Source organism: Zeus faber (assembly GCF_960531495.2).
Source record: "Zeus faber genome assembly, chromosome: 8".
Classification (NCBI taxonomy): domain Eukaryota; kingdom Metazoa; phylum Chordata; class Actinopteri; order Zeiformes; family Zeidae; genus Zeus; species Zeus faber.
Window position 1 is genome coordinate 1,012,694 of NC_137195.1, and position 14,454 is coordinate 1,027,147.

General features: G+C 45.4%; 2 protein-coding genes across 2 annotated transcripts in view; one reads left to right on the forward strand and one right to left on the reverse strand.

Moving 5' to 3' along the window:
- iqgap3 (IQ motif containing GTPase activating protein 3) overlaps positions 1-7,408 on the forward strand; it is a 30,046-nt gene extending 22,638 nt beyond the window's left edge. The window contains exons 34-37 of the mRNA XM_080005737.1: positions 307-467; positions 5,276-5,389; positions 6,881-6,989; positions 7,074-7,408. Of these exons, the coding sequence (XP_079861863.1) occupies positions 307-467; positions 5,276-5,389; positions 6,881-6,989; positions 7,074-7,187 (498 nt within the window). The 3' untranslated portion in view covers positions 7,188-7,408. The remainder of the gene's footprint in view (positions 1-306; positions 468-5,275; positions 5,390-6,880; positions 6,990-7,073) is intronic.
- A 1,555-nt stretch (positions 7,409-8,963) lies between these two features.
- ankrd34a (ankyrin repeat domain 34A) lies at positions 8,964-10,559 on the reverse strand (the record flags this gene model as incomplete). The annotated part of the gene is made up of 1 exon (XM_080005013.1): positions 8,964-10,559. The coding sequence occupies one exon, from the start codon at positions 10,557-10,559 to the stop codon at positions 8,964-8,966; it is 1,596 nt and encodes a 531-aa protein (XP_079861139.1).
- Positions 10,560-14,454: the final 3,895 nt, after the last annotated feature.

The following is a 14,454-nucleotide window of genomic DNA, read 5'->3' on the forward strand; positions in this document are numbered from 1 at the left end:
ATTATATATTGAAGTGTGTATTTCAGGATGTGTATATATACACAAATTATATAGTAATATTGCTGTGTACTTTGGAATGTATATAGTTTATATATTATTATAAGTTATAGTAATAGTATTACTGATTGCGGCTCTGTCCCTTGAGGTCACCTGCATGAGCACCTTGTGTCGATTACGCACAGTTAAGTATTTTTAGAGCTAATAGAGCTTATTGTTCGTCATGACATTTCACTGCATACATGTATGAACGTGTGTATATGTATGTGACAAATAACCTCTTGAACTTGAACTTACTGTGTACTGTAGGATATCTGCCAGCGCGGCGTGCACCGCCAGCAAAGGGCAGCAGAGCTGCAGCGGCTCAGACAGACGCTGAGCGGCCTGCAGGAGAAGAGCTCCGCCCAGCGCCACCAGGTGGACTACTACAGCCACTACATCACTTCCTGTCTGGACAACCTCACCGCCAGGTACACTCACAGCAGACGATTGTGGGTAATACACAGATCAGAAGAAGTCTCAACTAGGGATGGGAGAATATAACATTTGATATTTTATTGCGATAATAAAACTCAAGATAATTTCATCACTGTGAATTTCCGTTATCGTAAATATCCTCACAAGTGACCTGAAGAAGCTGTCTATCTCACTGATGTACAGTCCTATTGATTTCCTGATTTATTTTGAATTTCCATTTGTGAACGTCCTATGCCATGATGTCAGTCGGACTTTATTTTACCTAAAGGGGACCTGTTATACTGCTTTTCAACAAGTTAATATAGGTCCCCAAACCATGTCTTTGAAGTTTATTGCTGAAAAATCACTCCGATAATACATTCTAGCCATTCTAACATGCCTCTAATCCAACCTGTTCCTGACGCTCCGCTTCAGTGTGCGTGTTTCGCTTTCAATTAAAATGCTGCTGCTCCCCCTGCCCACTCCGAAACTGTGAGCCCCAGTTCCGTGAGCCCGTTGTGTGACGTATGTAAACACTGATTTCATCAGTCAGCCAAAATCTGTTTCTGAACAAATCTAAGGTGAGAAAAAAATAAATCCACTTGCTGAATCTTCACTCGTATTAGATCAACAAGGCCTCATTTAAAAGTTTGTTCCCACTTTCGTCAGGCACAGGCACTGCTGCACTGCCAGTTGCACCGCACGAGGCTGTTTTTTAGAAAGAAACACAGCATAATTATTTTTTAAATACTTAAATTTCACTCGTCTGCTGCAATTTTGTCACGGTCATTTGGTATTAATTCCTCTTTCTATTAAAAGATTTGTGCTGGTTTCTGCAGCGGTCAGAGCAGTTCCCATGCTGAGCGCTTAGCTTCGATGCTGAATGTATCTGCATGTGTAAATAGTGAAACTCACTGGCGGTGCCGGAAAGGTTATCCCAGTGATTCACCGGGAACTATAGTTGCCCAATCGACATCGCTGTACGCTTGTAGCCCCAGTTTCGCATTTCCTGTCTGCACAACTCTTTCTCAATTGCCTTTCAGATATCTCAGTACATGTTTTACAGGAATCCATTGCTCTTTTGTTGGCTCAGCAAAGTACTGCGACAGTGTACGTACTGAAAACCTCAGACCGGGTCTTGTACATGAGTCAGGTAGATTAGGCTGCCTACTGCCTCTGTACTTTCTGACATTGCTTATTTCTGCATCGTCAGTGTAGTTTAATTCTTGTTCTCAAGGTGTCACTCTAGGTTTACAATCTCGCGTGTCAAACCTTTCAAGTATTTTCTCGTCATCGAGTGACATTTTAACATATTTAACACTGTGATCAAAATCGATACCAAGGAAATACTACAAAGACACAAAGTCTTTCATCTTGAATTCTTCTGTGCATTTCATCATTGGCAGCAATGACCGAGTCATTCACCCATTTTATCACCATCACTTTCTCATCCTCTGTTTCACTTGTGTAAACGCAATGATCAGCTGGACTTTGAACAAAGTTGTTTTCACTCAGATGCTTGTGCAGCCTCTTATTCCATTTTCTGCCTGATTGTTTTAGCCCCGATAGTGTCTTTTCTAGCTTGTACACCCACTTTCCATTTGTGCTCGATTTCTTCTTGTAACCCTCTGGTTGTTCAACGTGAATCTTGCTTGAGCCCAGTTTTCTATTGTCCTGTTTACAGGGATAACACACCGACCCAAACTTTTTCATCCTGAAAATGTTGGACCTGTCTTCCTGTCAGCATTAAGTAGGGCGTCTGTTTTGTGCGATTGTTAAAGCATCTGTTCCTTACTACAGCTGCTGTCTGCACTTCCATAGCTTCCAGGCCCATAACTCCTTTGGTAACTCGCTCTCTATTTGCATACACCTAGTCATGTCAAACAGGATGCGCCCATTTTGCTCTGCAGTACCATTCTGGTGTGGTGAGTACGGTGTTGAGGTCTCATGTCTAACCCTCTTTCTGCTGAGTAGGGCCTGGTAACTCTTTCCAATGAATTCTGCACCATTGTCTGACCTGATACATTTAATCTTCGCTCTATCAGAAAGAAACTTCTCTCTTGCTTACCCTGTTGTTGCACCTTGTGCCATCAGCCAACTCCACGCACCGTGTCCCGGGCTGGAACTTGTCGTCGGACTTCTTGAAATTTGCTATATTCGTGATGATGTGCAAAGTTGCCCCCGTGTCCACCATGGCACAGCCTGGCTGGATCTCCACACCCCTGTCGCTCATCCGGAATACATACCCCTGGCTGCTCGTCTCCTTGAAAACTTTGCACGTTGTCCCGCTGCTGGCTGCGTCCCCATGTGTGGTGCTTTTACCGACTACACCACTGCTTGCGTTGACGTGCTCTGGCTTTGTGTCTTGTAAGGCCACATCTGAAGCAGACTATGTCCACACCCTCTGCTTCCCGGTCACTTGCAGCTGCCAAAAGTGGTCTCGCACTCGCATCTTCGTGACAAACATTTATCATTCAGAAACTGGATTAGCTCCACATATCATTTAGCCCTTGCAACCGTAGATGGCCCAAAAGTGTAGTCTCCCACAGTTCATAGTTCCTTTCATGGTAGGGGATGGTGGCTCAGGAGGTAGAGCTGGTAGAGCTGGTTGTCTAGTAATCTAAAGGTTGCTGGTTGGATCCCAGGCTCCTCCTGCTAGCATGCTGTAGTGTCCTTGAGCAAGACACTTAACCCCTAGTTGCTCCTGATGGCTGCGTCCGTCAGTGTTTGAATAATTGTAAGTCGCTTTGGATAAAAGCATCTGCTAAATGAAATATAATAATAATAATGTAATCTCCGTCAAAAACTAGCTGAGACCAGTGGCTACTGGACTCTGCGTTTTGTCGATTCATGGTGCCAGCACAGCATGCTAACTCTCACCGGACACGCAGTACGTCACAACGTTTCTCATGTGGCAGTTCGCTGTATAACTTGATAACTCTGGGGAGCTCTGGGCCTATAACCTGTTGGCCGAGTTGAATTGTTCAGCCATGCTGGCCTAAGTACCAAGCGCTAGCCCCGAAAGATTAAGGAGAAATAAACACGGTGACGCTTCAGTTCTGGCCTGACTAGAACTCAAAATAGTAAGAGAACTTCATTGATATACGCTCATTTATTATACACCGATCAGTCACAACGTAATTATAACCACTAATATTGTGTTGCTCCTGCTCGTTCTGCCAAAACAGCTGTGAGGTGGAGGCATGGACTCCACCAGACTCTGAAGGTGTCTTGTGGTATTTGGTACCAAGACGTTAGCAGCAGATCCTTTAAGTCCTGGAAGGTGGAGGTGGGGGCCCCCGTGGATGGGGCTTGTTGTTCCAGCACATCCACCAGATGCTCCATGAGATCGGACCATAACCCCACCCATCCACGTGATGTAGAAGAATAGGTGATTCATCAGACCTCCATCTTCCTGCATTGCTCCATGGTCCAATTATGAGGCTCACGTGTCCATTGTAGGTGCTTTCAGGGGTGGACAGGGGTCAGCATGGACACTGTGAGGTCCCATACGCAGCAAGCTGCCATGCACTGTGTGTTCTACACCTTTCTATCACAGCAACATTCACTTCTTCACCACTTTGTGCCGCAGTAGTTCTTCTGTGGCATCAAACCAGACAGACTAGACTTCACTCCCCACGTGCATCAATGAGCCTTGGGCCCCATGACCCTGTCGCCGGTTCACCAGTCGTCCTTCCTTGGACACTTTTAGTAGTAGTAGTAACCACTGCAGAGCAGGAACAGCCACAAGACCTGTGCTTGTGGAGATGCTCTGACCCAGTCGTCCATCAACTTCAACAACTGACTCTTCACCTGCTGCCTCATATATATATAATATATAACAATATATTTATAATAATAATAATAATAATATACAACAGTATAAATATAATAATTATATATAACACTATATATAATAATAATAATAATAATAATGATCACTGTGTGTGTGTGTGTGTGTGTGTGTGTGTGTGTGTGTGTGTGTGTGTGTGTGTATATATATCTATATATGTATATGTGTGTGTGTGTGTGTGTGTGTGTCTGTGTATATATATATATATATATATATATATATAGATAACAGTATTTATTTAATAATAATAATAATATATCCTATTCCTTGACAGGTGTCATTGGAACCAGATGATCCATGTTATTCACTTCACCTGTCACTGGTTTCATGTTGTGTCTGGTCGGGGTATACATGCATAACACATGTCATTGTCTATGTCGTAGATTGGGATGTTCATGTTAGAATACACTCTTTATCCGAGAGCAGATTATTCATATGTCAACAGTAAGAAGGGGCTTGATGTTTTCTGAACTGACAGCTCACATCAAAAACTGACTGAGTCGTCTTATTTTGCAGTGTGTTAGTAGTTCCATCCCAGATGGATGTGCACAGGCACTGAAAAATTTAGTTTTTCATAATCGGTCCCCTGTAAAAAACAGACTCAGGCAATGTTGCTATTTTATTTATTATTTATCCTTTATTAATGCATGGAGACCTTATAATTTATGATGACCTTATTTAAGATTGATTGTCTTTTTTTACATTAATTCTGCTGTACTTGCTGTACTTGGAATTTTTCTCTCATTGTGAGTAGCTGCTGGGTGCTGCCGAGCGTCTCAATCTGTCCTTGTTTGTTTTTACTAAAAAGGATGTTCACAAAAATATATGAATCCTATGATGCAATAAAACTATTTGATTCTTAACAAAATGTAAGCTAAAGTGATTCCAGTATGTTTCAGTTTAGTTCAGTGTCATTTGAAGGGTTTGAAGCATATTTTGATGATTGACTTCCTGTCCCGTGCTCCTCAGGCAGGCGTCCAGCCAGAAGGCGGTGGACGGGAGGAGGAAGCCAGTCACCTACAGCGCCACCAGGCTGCTGGAGAAGGGAGTTCTGCTGGAGATCCAGGAGCTGCCCGCCACACAGTGAGACACACACACACACAGTTTACACTTAGTTTATACTGAATGTATACTAGTTTATACTTGTATGTATACTTTATATTTATGTACTCCCAGTGGCTTGGGGGAGCCGTGGACTGAGTGCTCGCTGAAGCAGTGAGGTCCCTGCTGGGGGCGCTGTTACCTGGGTGGACATTATATCTTTAACAGATATTGAACAGTTATTGAGACATGACCGATAAGGTTCAAATTTGTAAAATAAATTATTTTTGGACGACGTGCCGAGTTTCACGGCAGCGGTGTAAAAGTGCACTCAGAAACTGTCGGGTCGCCAAATCCCAAGAGTTACATAGTGCTGCTTTAATGTAAAAAAGTGTTGCTTTCAATTAAATTGTTTCTTTGATTCCACATTTTGGAGTGGACTCCGGTTCCTTTTTTTCTCAGAATCCACTCTGTCCTGAGAAATCAGGGAAATAAACACGCTGCGATCAGACCTTACTGTGCGTGTTTGTATCGCTGAAATGTTCCAGAATATGTCCTGCATCGGGTCATGTGTGAATGGGAGCAGGGATCGATATTCCGGGAAATCTGTACTTGCAATTTCCCACCTCCCACGCTTTGCTGTGAATGGAAGCAGTAGCATTGCCAGAACAAGCACGTAAAGTAGGGGTGGAGCCAAATATGGTATAGGCGAAGCAAAAATAGTGAGCTTTTACAAATAATTATATCGTAAAAATATTTATGAAAAGGTTATGCTTAGAGTAGGAAAACAAACAGGTCTTTATATTGTTAAAAATCCTCAGACTGGAGATGTGTCTTTGAGGGTGGAGAGGGCGCTACATGCTGTATGTCAGTTGGGGAAGTAGGAAGCGCTTAAAGTGCAGGGACATCGGACAGCAGCGATTGGCTCCGCCCACCGGCTGCACCGCGGCGCGGAGATGGAGGGAGCAAGTGGATGGGGGGAGGGAGAACGGGTGGAGAACCTTCCTTCTCCGGAGGCGGAGGGTGGAGGACAGGTTGAAAGTGATCAAACTGATTTAAAAACATGGTGTTAGGGTTGTTGCGTCCGGGGACGGGGGCTCTCTTTCCGCTTCGTCGGCGGAGGGAACCGACTCCGTCCGGGAGGGGTGGGGAGACGTGAAGGTGGAGCTGGTCTCTGAGAGCCAGGGGGGAAAACCCAAACCCATTCAGATTGTACGTCCGTTGCCGACAGATTGTCCAAACGACGGCATCGACACTGGAACGGACTGTCCCCTGCCCCATCTGTTCCGGCCTTATCATGGCATGTGTGGAAATGTTCCTGAATGCAGTGCATGTGTGAATAGTGAAACTCATTAGCGGTGCCAGGTTATTCCAGTAATTCAATGGGAACTATGTGTGAAAGGTCCAAAAACCAACAAACTGAATATTAGAACAAAACATAATAAAACTGATTAACTGTGTTAAAGTGTGTGTGTGTGTGTGTGTGTGTGTGTGTGTGTGTGTGTGTGTGTGTGTGTGTGTGTGTGTTTTCAGGTTTAAGAACGTGGTGTTTGAGATTGAGCCTGGACAGGAAACAGGAAGTTTCAGAATCAAAACTCGCTTCCTGGGCGTCGACATGGAGGAGTTCACACTCAAGTACCAGGTCTGTACACGCATAGTGCACAGAACGCACCAGGTTTTATTTAGCTTTATTAATGTGTGTGTGTGTGTGTGTGTGTGTGTGTAGGACCTCCTGCAGCTCCAGTACGACGGCGTCGCTGTGATGAAAATGTTCGACAACGCCAAGGTGAACGTCAACCTTCTGATCTTCCTGCTCAACAGGAAGTTCTACAGGAAGTGACTCCGCCCCCTCAGCAGAAAAGCGTCTAATTGGCTCCTTCAACCTGGTGCTTTTTAAACAAAAATATAAACAAACACTCGATGAAACATGTTTGATGCTGCTTTCTCTCTCTCTTCCTGCAAATGGTTTGAAACTTATTTTTGTGTCTTCCAACTCTTTTTTACACAAAACTTGTTTTTTTATTCTTTAACATTTAAACATAAATAAATATTTGAAACCTACTGTACAGCGTGTTTGTTCCATGTCCTGGCTAAAGCACTAACAGCTGGCCCCTGGAGGCCCCGGAGCTTTTTGTTTGGAACATCAGGTGGAACGGCAGAAACTTCACTCACTGAGAAATCCACAAGATCCATCTGCAGAAGCAAACATCTCCACCTCCATCCAGGAGCTCCACCCTGGATCCCATCTGAGACCCTGTTTAGAAGACGCAATAAACGTGTGTGTGTGTGTGTGTGTGTGTGTGTGTGTGTGTGTGTGTGTGTGTGTGTGTGTGTGTGTGTGTGTGTGTGTGTGTGTGTGTGTGTGTGTGTGTACTCCCCCCCCCCCCCCCCCCCCCCAGGTTCTATGTCATGGTTTCAGAACTTCAAGAACGCTGTGAAGATGGTGGACGCCTCCAGATTTGTGTGGAGGTGGTGGACTCCTCCAGGTTCAGGTGGATTCGGATGAAGTTCAGAGTTGGAATGTCAGGGCAACTTGAGTAACAGTGTAGTACCTTAGTAGTACGTGAGTACATAAATGAAGTAATGTAGTAGTTTTATAGTATATTGGTATGTAAGTGTAGTATGTCCCAGAATATTGATATATAGATGCAGCACTAGAAGCCCCGCCTCCTGCTGTGACACCGCCTCCTAAGCCGCACCAGAACAGGCAACCACTTTAATTCACGGTTAAATTACAATCAGTTAAAGGAGAAAAATAGATTACATACAATGTACCTTCTATTTACCAACAGGCATAAAAAAATACTTTGTTTTTGTTTGTGTTTATAATAAACTTCAAGTTGTTTACAGACAATAAATCACAAAGTCGATTGAACCCGCAGCGTCACTGAACCGACCGAGTAGAAACGTGGAAGATTAAATGACAAAAAGATCCAACTGTTCTCCTCACGAAGTTTAATCCCAAAATCTGCAGACCAGACGAAAGTAAGAGTTGAGATGTTTCCAGCTCCAGCAGCGCGTAACCAGCTTTGCGGTGTTTTGTGAATTACTTCCGCCTGTGTCCCAGTTCACTCTGCTGCACAAACAGACCAGGGTTGCCAGGCTTAGATGAGGGTTGCCAGTTTTGTACAGTATTTACAGTGTGAGGAGAATAGGACCAACAGCGACTGCAATAATCAAAACTCAAATGGTTCAACTCGCCTGTCGCGCTTTCTTTGGAATTGAATGTGCTATAAAAAACAAACCTAACGTCCGATGAAAACTCACCTTTTACCCTGTTTGGAACATAACTATGGAGTAAAGTTACACACTAGTTACTACTGGTTTTTCCCACAGCTATGAAGCAAAATCTGAACAAACGGTGAAAAGTAGAATCGCATGTTTCCATGTTGTACGTACAAATAAAGTTCAGTTTCTATAATCAAAGCAACTACTGAGCAACTGCAGTTTTATCTGAAAGCAAGGAACTGATTCCATCAAATAGCCAGGACTCCTGGTCGGGCGTGGACATTGCTGCGTTGCCACTGGTGCAAATTGCGCGTTTGTAAACATTAGAATCAGAGTTTCATCTGAAGCTTCACATACTCAGTGGCGCAGCGCCCCCTGCTGAGCTCTGTCAGTCACCGTTGGACTCCACCACCTTCTCGGCCAGGATCTCCTGGAAGGTGGAGAGCTGCTTCATCTGCTCTGTCTGCATGGAGTGCCTCCGCAGAAGCTTCTTCTTGGTCTTGAAGTCCGGGCCCCTCTTGGGGGATGCCGGAGCCACGGGGAGCAGGACCTTCTGGCCCGAATGGACGGGGGAGGGGGCTCTGCCGTTGGCTCTGATGTCCGGGATGGGTCTGTGAGGGTTCAGGTTGAGGGGGGGCAGGAAGCCGGGCCTTGTGTGGGAGATGTGATCCAAGAGGAGGGTCCCGGATCCCCTGCGCTCCAGAAGGGGGCGTCTGCGTATGGTGATCGGTGACACAGAACTGGGGATGTTTTCCAGAGACTCCTTGGAGGAGCAGGTGAAGAGCGACAGGGGGGAGGTGTTGTACCTCCTCCTCTCCACCGACACCCTCCCCGAGTCCGGAGACCCCGGGAGGGACTCGGGGCAGAGCTGGCCGTCCGACTCGTAGTGCTCCATGCGGGTCAGTTTGGGATGAACCAGGGCTCTGCTGGCCCCCAACCCCCCTGCGTTCTCCTGGGCTTCCGGAGCGGTGTTCCTGCGGTACAGGATCTGGTGCTGCTGGACCCGGTCGGCCCAGGCCGAGTCCTCGGAGCAGGATCGGTCCATTGCTCTGGGGGACGTGGGGTCATGGGTCTCGATGCTGTGACGCCGCGACAGAAGAGGCTTCGCTGCCTCTGAGATGGAAAGTCCGTTCAGAGCCAAGATGGTCTTGGTCTGATTTAAACTTCCTTCCTCATCCACCCCGCCCTCCACTGTGTCCTGCAGAGGGGCCCCCAGTGCCGACGCGGCCACCAGGCCCCAGGGCTCCGAGTTCAGCCTCTTTAGAAGCTTGCGTGGGGTGGGGCGCTTCTCTCCAGCAGGTGGCGCCAACGGTAAGGGGAGAGCTGACGTGAGTGCAAAGGTGAAGATCCCCTCTTCTTCCTTGGGCTTGTCGGTTGCCGGGGAAGCGGCGGTGCCGATCTCCACCTGGGAGGGCGACATGCAGGAGGGTGTCACGCAGGTGGGAGACAGCTTGTCCACCAGGGCGGGAGAGGGGGAGGGGGGGGAGTTCAGGTACTGCTTGGTCTTCTTGGTCCCTGAAGGAGACGTGTCGGTGGTGATGATAATCACTTCCTTTCCTTTGGCCTTGCAGGCATCCAGCAGAACCTGCAGCGTGTCGCGGTCACCCCTGTTGATGGCGTGTACCAGGGCGGAGGCTCCGGCGTAGTCCTTGAGGCTGGGGTCGGCCCCGTTCTCCAGGAGCAGGGCCACTACCTCGCGGCCCGCCTGCCCCGCGCAGGCGTGCATCAGGGCCGTCCGCCCGCTTTTGTCAGGGATGTTTGGATCGGCCCCTTTCTCCAGAAGGTACCGGACCATCCGTTGCCGGGTCTGCGGGTCGTCGTAGCGGGCGATGCAGGCGGCGGAGATGGGCGTCTCCCCGAGCTCGTTGCCCTCGTTGATGTAGGCTCCGCCTTCCAGAAGCAGCCGGGTCAGTCTGAGTTTTCCGTGGAAGACGGCTTTGAGGAGCGCGTTGCCCTCCGTGTGGAGAGCTCCTCCTTCTCCCATGGCCGGTCTCCAGCTGCAGCCTGACGCTGCCCCGCCCTCCTCAGCAGCGCTCACATGACCTGTGGGACAGACGGGGTTAGTCCAGGAGTTCTGACGAAGTTCTAGTGAAGCTGTTTGAGAGGAATCTGCATGAACATAAACAGCAAACCATGTGACCCTAACCCTCGTCATCTAGTTAAAACAGTTCAACTCTGTTCGTCTAGTTGAACCAATGTTTCACTCCTTGACAGCATCAACACGGCTTCCATTTCACCTCCATTGGTTACAGCGCACTAACTAGGTGATGGTTAGTTACCATGGTTACGTCATCCTGTTCAGTACAGTATGTGTACACAGTGCAGGATGCACAGTGCAGTATGTGTACACAATGATTTTATATAGCTCTTGGTCTTAAGTGAACGTAATATGTAAATTAACATCAAATCATGAGTGTTTAGTACAGATTATAAAGTATTAAATACTACATGATACTACATCATAAAACTATCTTTAAAAACAACTTTAATTTATCACATTTTACATTACAAGGTCATTGTCTGAATTTTATATACTGCTTAGTGGTACTAGACGCACATATAGTAGTACAATAGTAGCACACGGCCTACATATAGTGGTACTAGTGTATATAGTAGTACTATCACCTGTCTTTCTGTACAATATATTAATATTATATGCATCTTCTATATTCTGTATAATATTTACACCTTGGGCATAGGAGTAAAAACGCAGGAGCTGCTTTGATCTTATCAGAAACTAATAATAATGATAATATTAATAATATCACTGATAATGATACTGATGTAATGGTGATAATAAAGATAGAATTAATAATATGGATAATAACATTAATGATGATAATAATCTGATAATTATGATAGTGATGATGATAATGCTAATAATAATAATGATGATATTAATGGTGATGAATGGTGATTAATTGTAAAAATAATAATGATGATGATCATATTAATGGTTACTATGCTGACGATAATAATATTTATGATGATAATAATGATAATAATGCTCATACTAAAATCCCCGGTGTGAAGCTGATCCAAATGCTCCGTCAGTCCCTTATGTAACCGACACTAACCGCTCGGATGTCACGGAATGCGGCTCGGAGGATCTTCTGACGGTTCCTCTGCTTCCTGGACCCAGATCTCCAGCGGATCCAGTAGAAGCCGTAGAACCAGCGGAACCTGGAGCTCAAGGTCCAGTGATGAAGGTTCAGTTCCCGCAACAGAAACGATTGAGTTCCGACAGCCCTCCTCCTCCTCCTCCTCCTCCTCCTCCTCCTCCTCTCCCTCCTCCTCCTCCTCTTCCTCCTCCTCCTCCTCCTCCTCCTCTTCCTCCTCCTCTACTCTTCCTCCTCCCGCTCTATTCCTCCTCTCCTCCTCCCTTCTTCCTTCATCTTGCACCACCCGCTCTGCAGCTGCAGCGGAAAATGAAGTGAATTAAACGAAAAACGCTGATGGCGCTTCTGCTACCCTGCCCGTCCACCTGTCTGTCTGTCTGCCCGTCCACCTGTCTGTCTGTCAGTCAGGGTGATCCTGGATGTGGAGGAGACCCAGGGTGTATGGAGGAGACCTTGGGTGGAGGAGACCCTGGTTGGAGGGGACCGTGGGTGGAGAGGACGCTGGGTGGAGGGGACTCTGGGTGTGGAGGAGACCTTGTGTGGAGGGGACCCTGGGTGTGGAGGGGACTCTGGGTGTGGAGGGGACTCTGGGTGGAGGGGACCCTGGGTGTGGAGGGGAATCTGGGTGGAGAGCACCCTGGGTGTGGAGGGGACTCTGGGTGTGGAGGGGACCCTGGGTGTGGAGGGGACCCTGGGTGTGGAGGGGACTCTGGGTGGAGAGCACCCTGGGTGTGGAGGGGACTCTGGGTGGAGAGGACCCTGGGTGTGGAGGGGACCCTGGGTGTGGAGGGGACCCTGGGTGTGGAGGGGACTCTGGGTGGAGAGGACCCTGGGTGTGGAGGGGACTCTGGGTGGAGAGGACCCTGGGTGTGGAGGGGACTCTGGGTGGAGAGGACCCTGGGTGTGGAGGGGACCCTGGGTGTGGAGGGGACTCTGGGTGGAGAGGACCCTGGGTGTGGAGGGGACCCTGGGTGTGGAGGGGACCCTGGGTGTGGAGGGGACTCTGGGTGGAGAGGACCCTGGGTGTGGAGGGGACTCTGGGTGGAGGGGACCCTGGGTGTGGAGGGGACTCTGGGTGGAGGGGACCCTGGGTGTGGAGGAGAAGAGATGGACCAGAAGGGGGAGGCTGCGTCTCCTCCATTGGCTCCTCCCACCATGGACCCAGAATGCACTGGTGGAACTGAGACCTCCACCACATACACATGATTATATAATAACACCAATAATAAAACATGAATATAACAACACGATAAAAACCTTCAACTCTTAAAAAATACTTTTTAAGAGGATCTTTAAATAAAATTAAAAATATAATTATTATAGTTATTAATAATATTTATTGTTATTATTATAATTACTATGTTATCAATATGATCACTTGTAGTAATCAAAATAACTGAACATTCTTTTCTACTGCCAGTACTATAGTATTATAGTATTTTAGTCCTGTCAATACTACTATAGTACTACCAGTGCTATAGTATTTTAGACCTGCCAGCTCTATACTACTACAGTACTGGTAGTACTATAGTTCCGTAGTATTTTAGTCCTGTCAATTCTGCTATAGTACTACCAGTACTAAAGTATTATGGCGTTATAGTACTATAGTATTTTAGTCCTGTCACTACTATACTACTACAGTACTGGTAGTAGTATACTAGACTGGTAGTAGGACTAAAATACTACGGAACTATACTACTACAATATTGGTAGTACTATAGTTCCGTAGTATTTTAGTCCTGTCATTACTTTGTGGCACACCGTTGCCACGGAAACTACTCTGCTGCATTCCTCCACGTGTTTCCATGGCAACGCCGCTTTCAAAGCTTTATTTAAAAACTGATCAGATTCAAACAGAATAAGGATCAATAAACTCAGATTCATCACAAGGAATAAATATTGTAGAAGCGCTGCGGCACATTCAAACAGGCTTTATTAATTATGATTTATTCAACCAGGATGATGATTATGATTTTATTAATTATGATTTATTCATAATTAATAAAAGACTTTGTCTTTTTTATATTCATTTTATTCTCTTTTTATTAATGGCTTGCTTAATATTTGTTCTTTAATCTTGTCATTGTATTTTATTTCATATTACTTCTCATCTTTCATTACAACCGGATTAGTTACATTACATTTAGTAATCCGTTACATTGGTGAAGAGTGACGTAAGATCTGATGCGCCACACTGATGCTGCGTTCAAATCATGTGGGAATTCCAGTCTGGCCCGTAACACCAGCTTCTAACTCGAACCCGTTTTAAACTGAAATCGAACTGTTTTATTAAAAACACTGTTATTATTAAAAACACTGTTTTTATTAAAAACACTGCGTTATTATTAAAAACACTGTTATTATTAAAAACACTGTGTTATTATTAAAAACAATCTTATTATTAAAAACACTGTTATTATTAAAACACTCTTATTATTAAAAACACTGTTATTGTTAAAAACACTGTGTTATTATTGAAAACACTGTTATTATTAAAAACACTGTGTTATTATTAAAAACACTGTTATTATTAAAACACTGTTATTATTAAAAACACTGTTATTGTTAAAAACACTGTTATTGTTAAAAACACTGTGTTATTATTGAAAACACTGTTATTATTAAAAACACTGCGTTATTATTAAAAACACTGTTATTATTAAAAACACTGTGTTATTATTGAAAACACTGTTACTATTAAAACACTGTTATTATTGAAAACACTGTGTTGTGATTAAAAACACTGTTATTGTTAAAAAC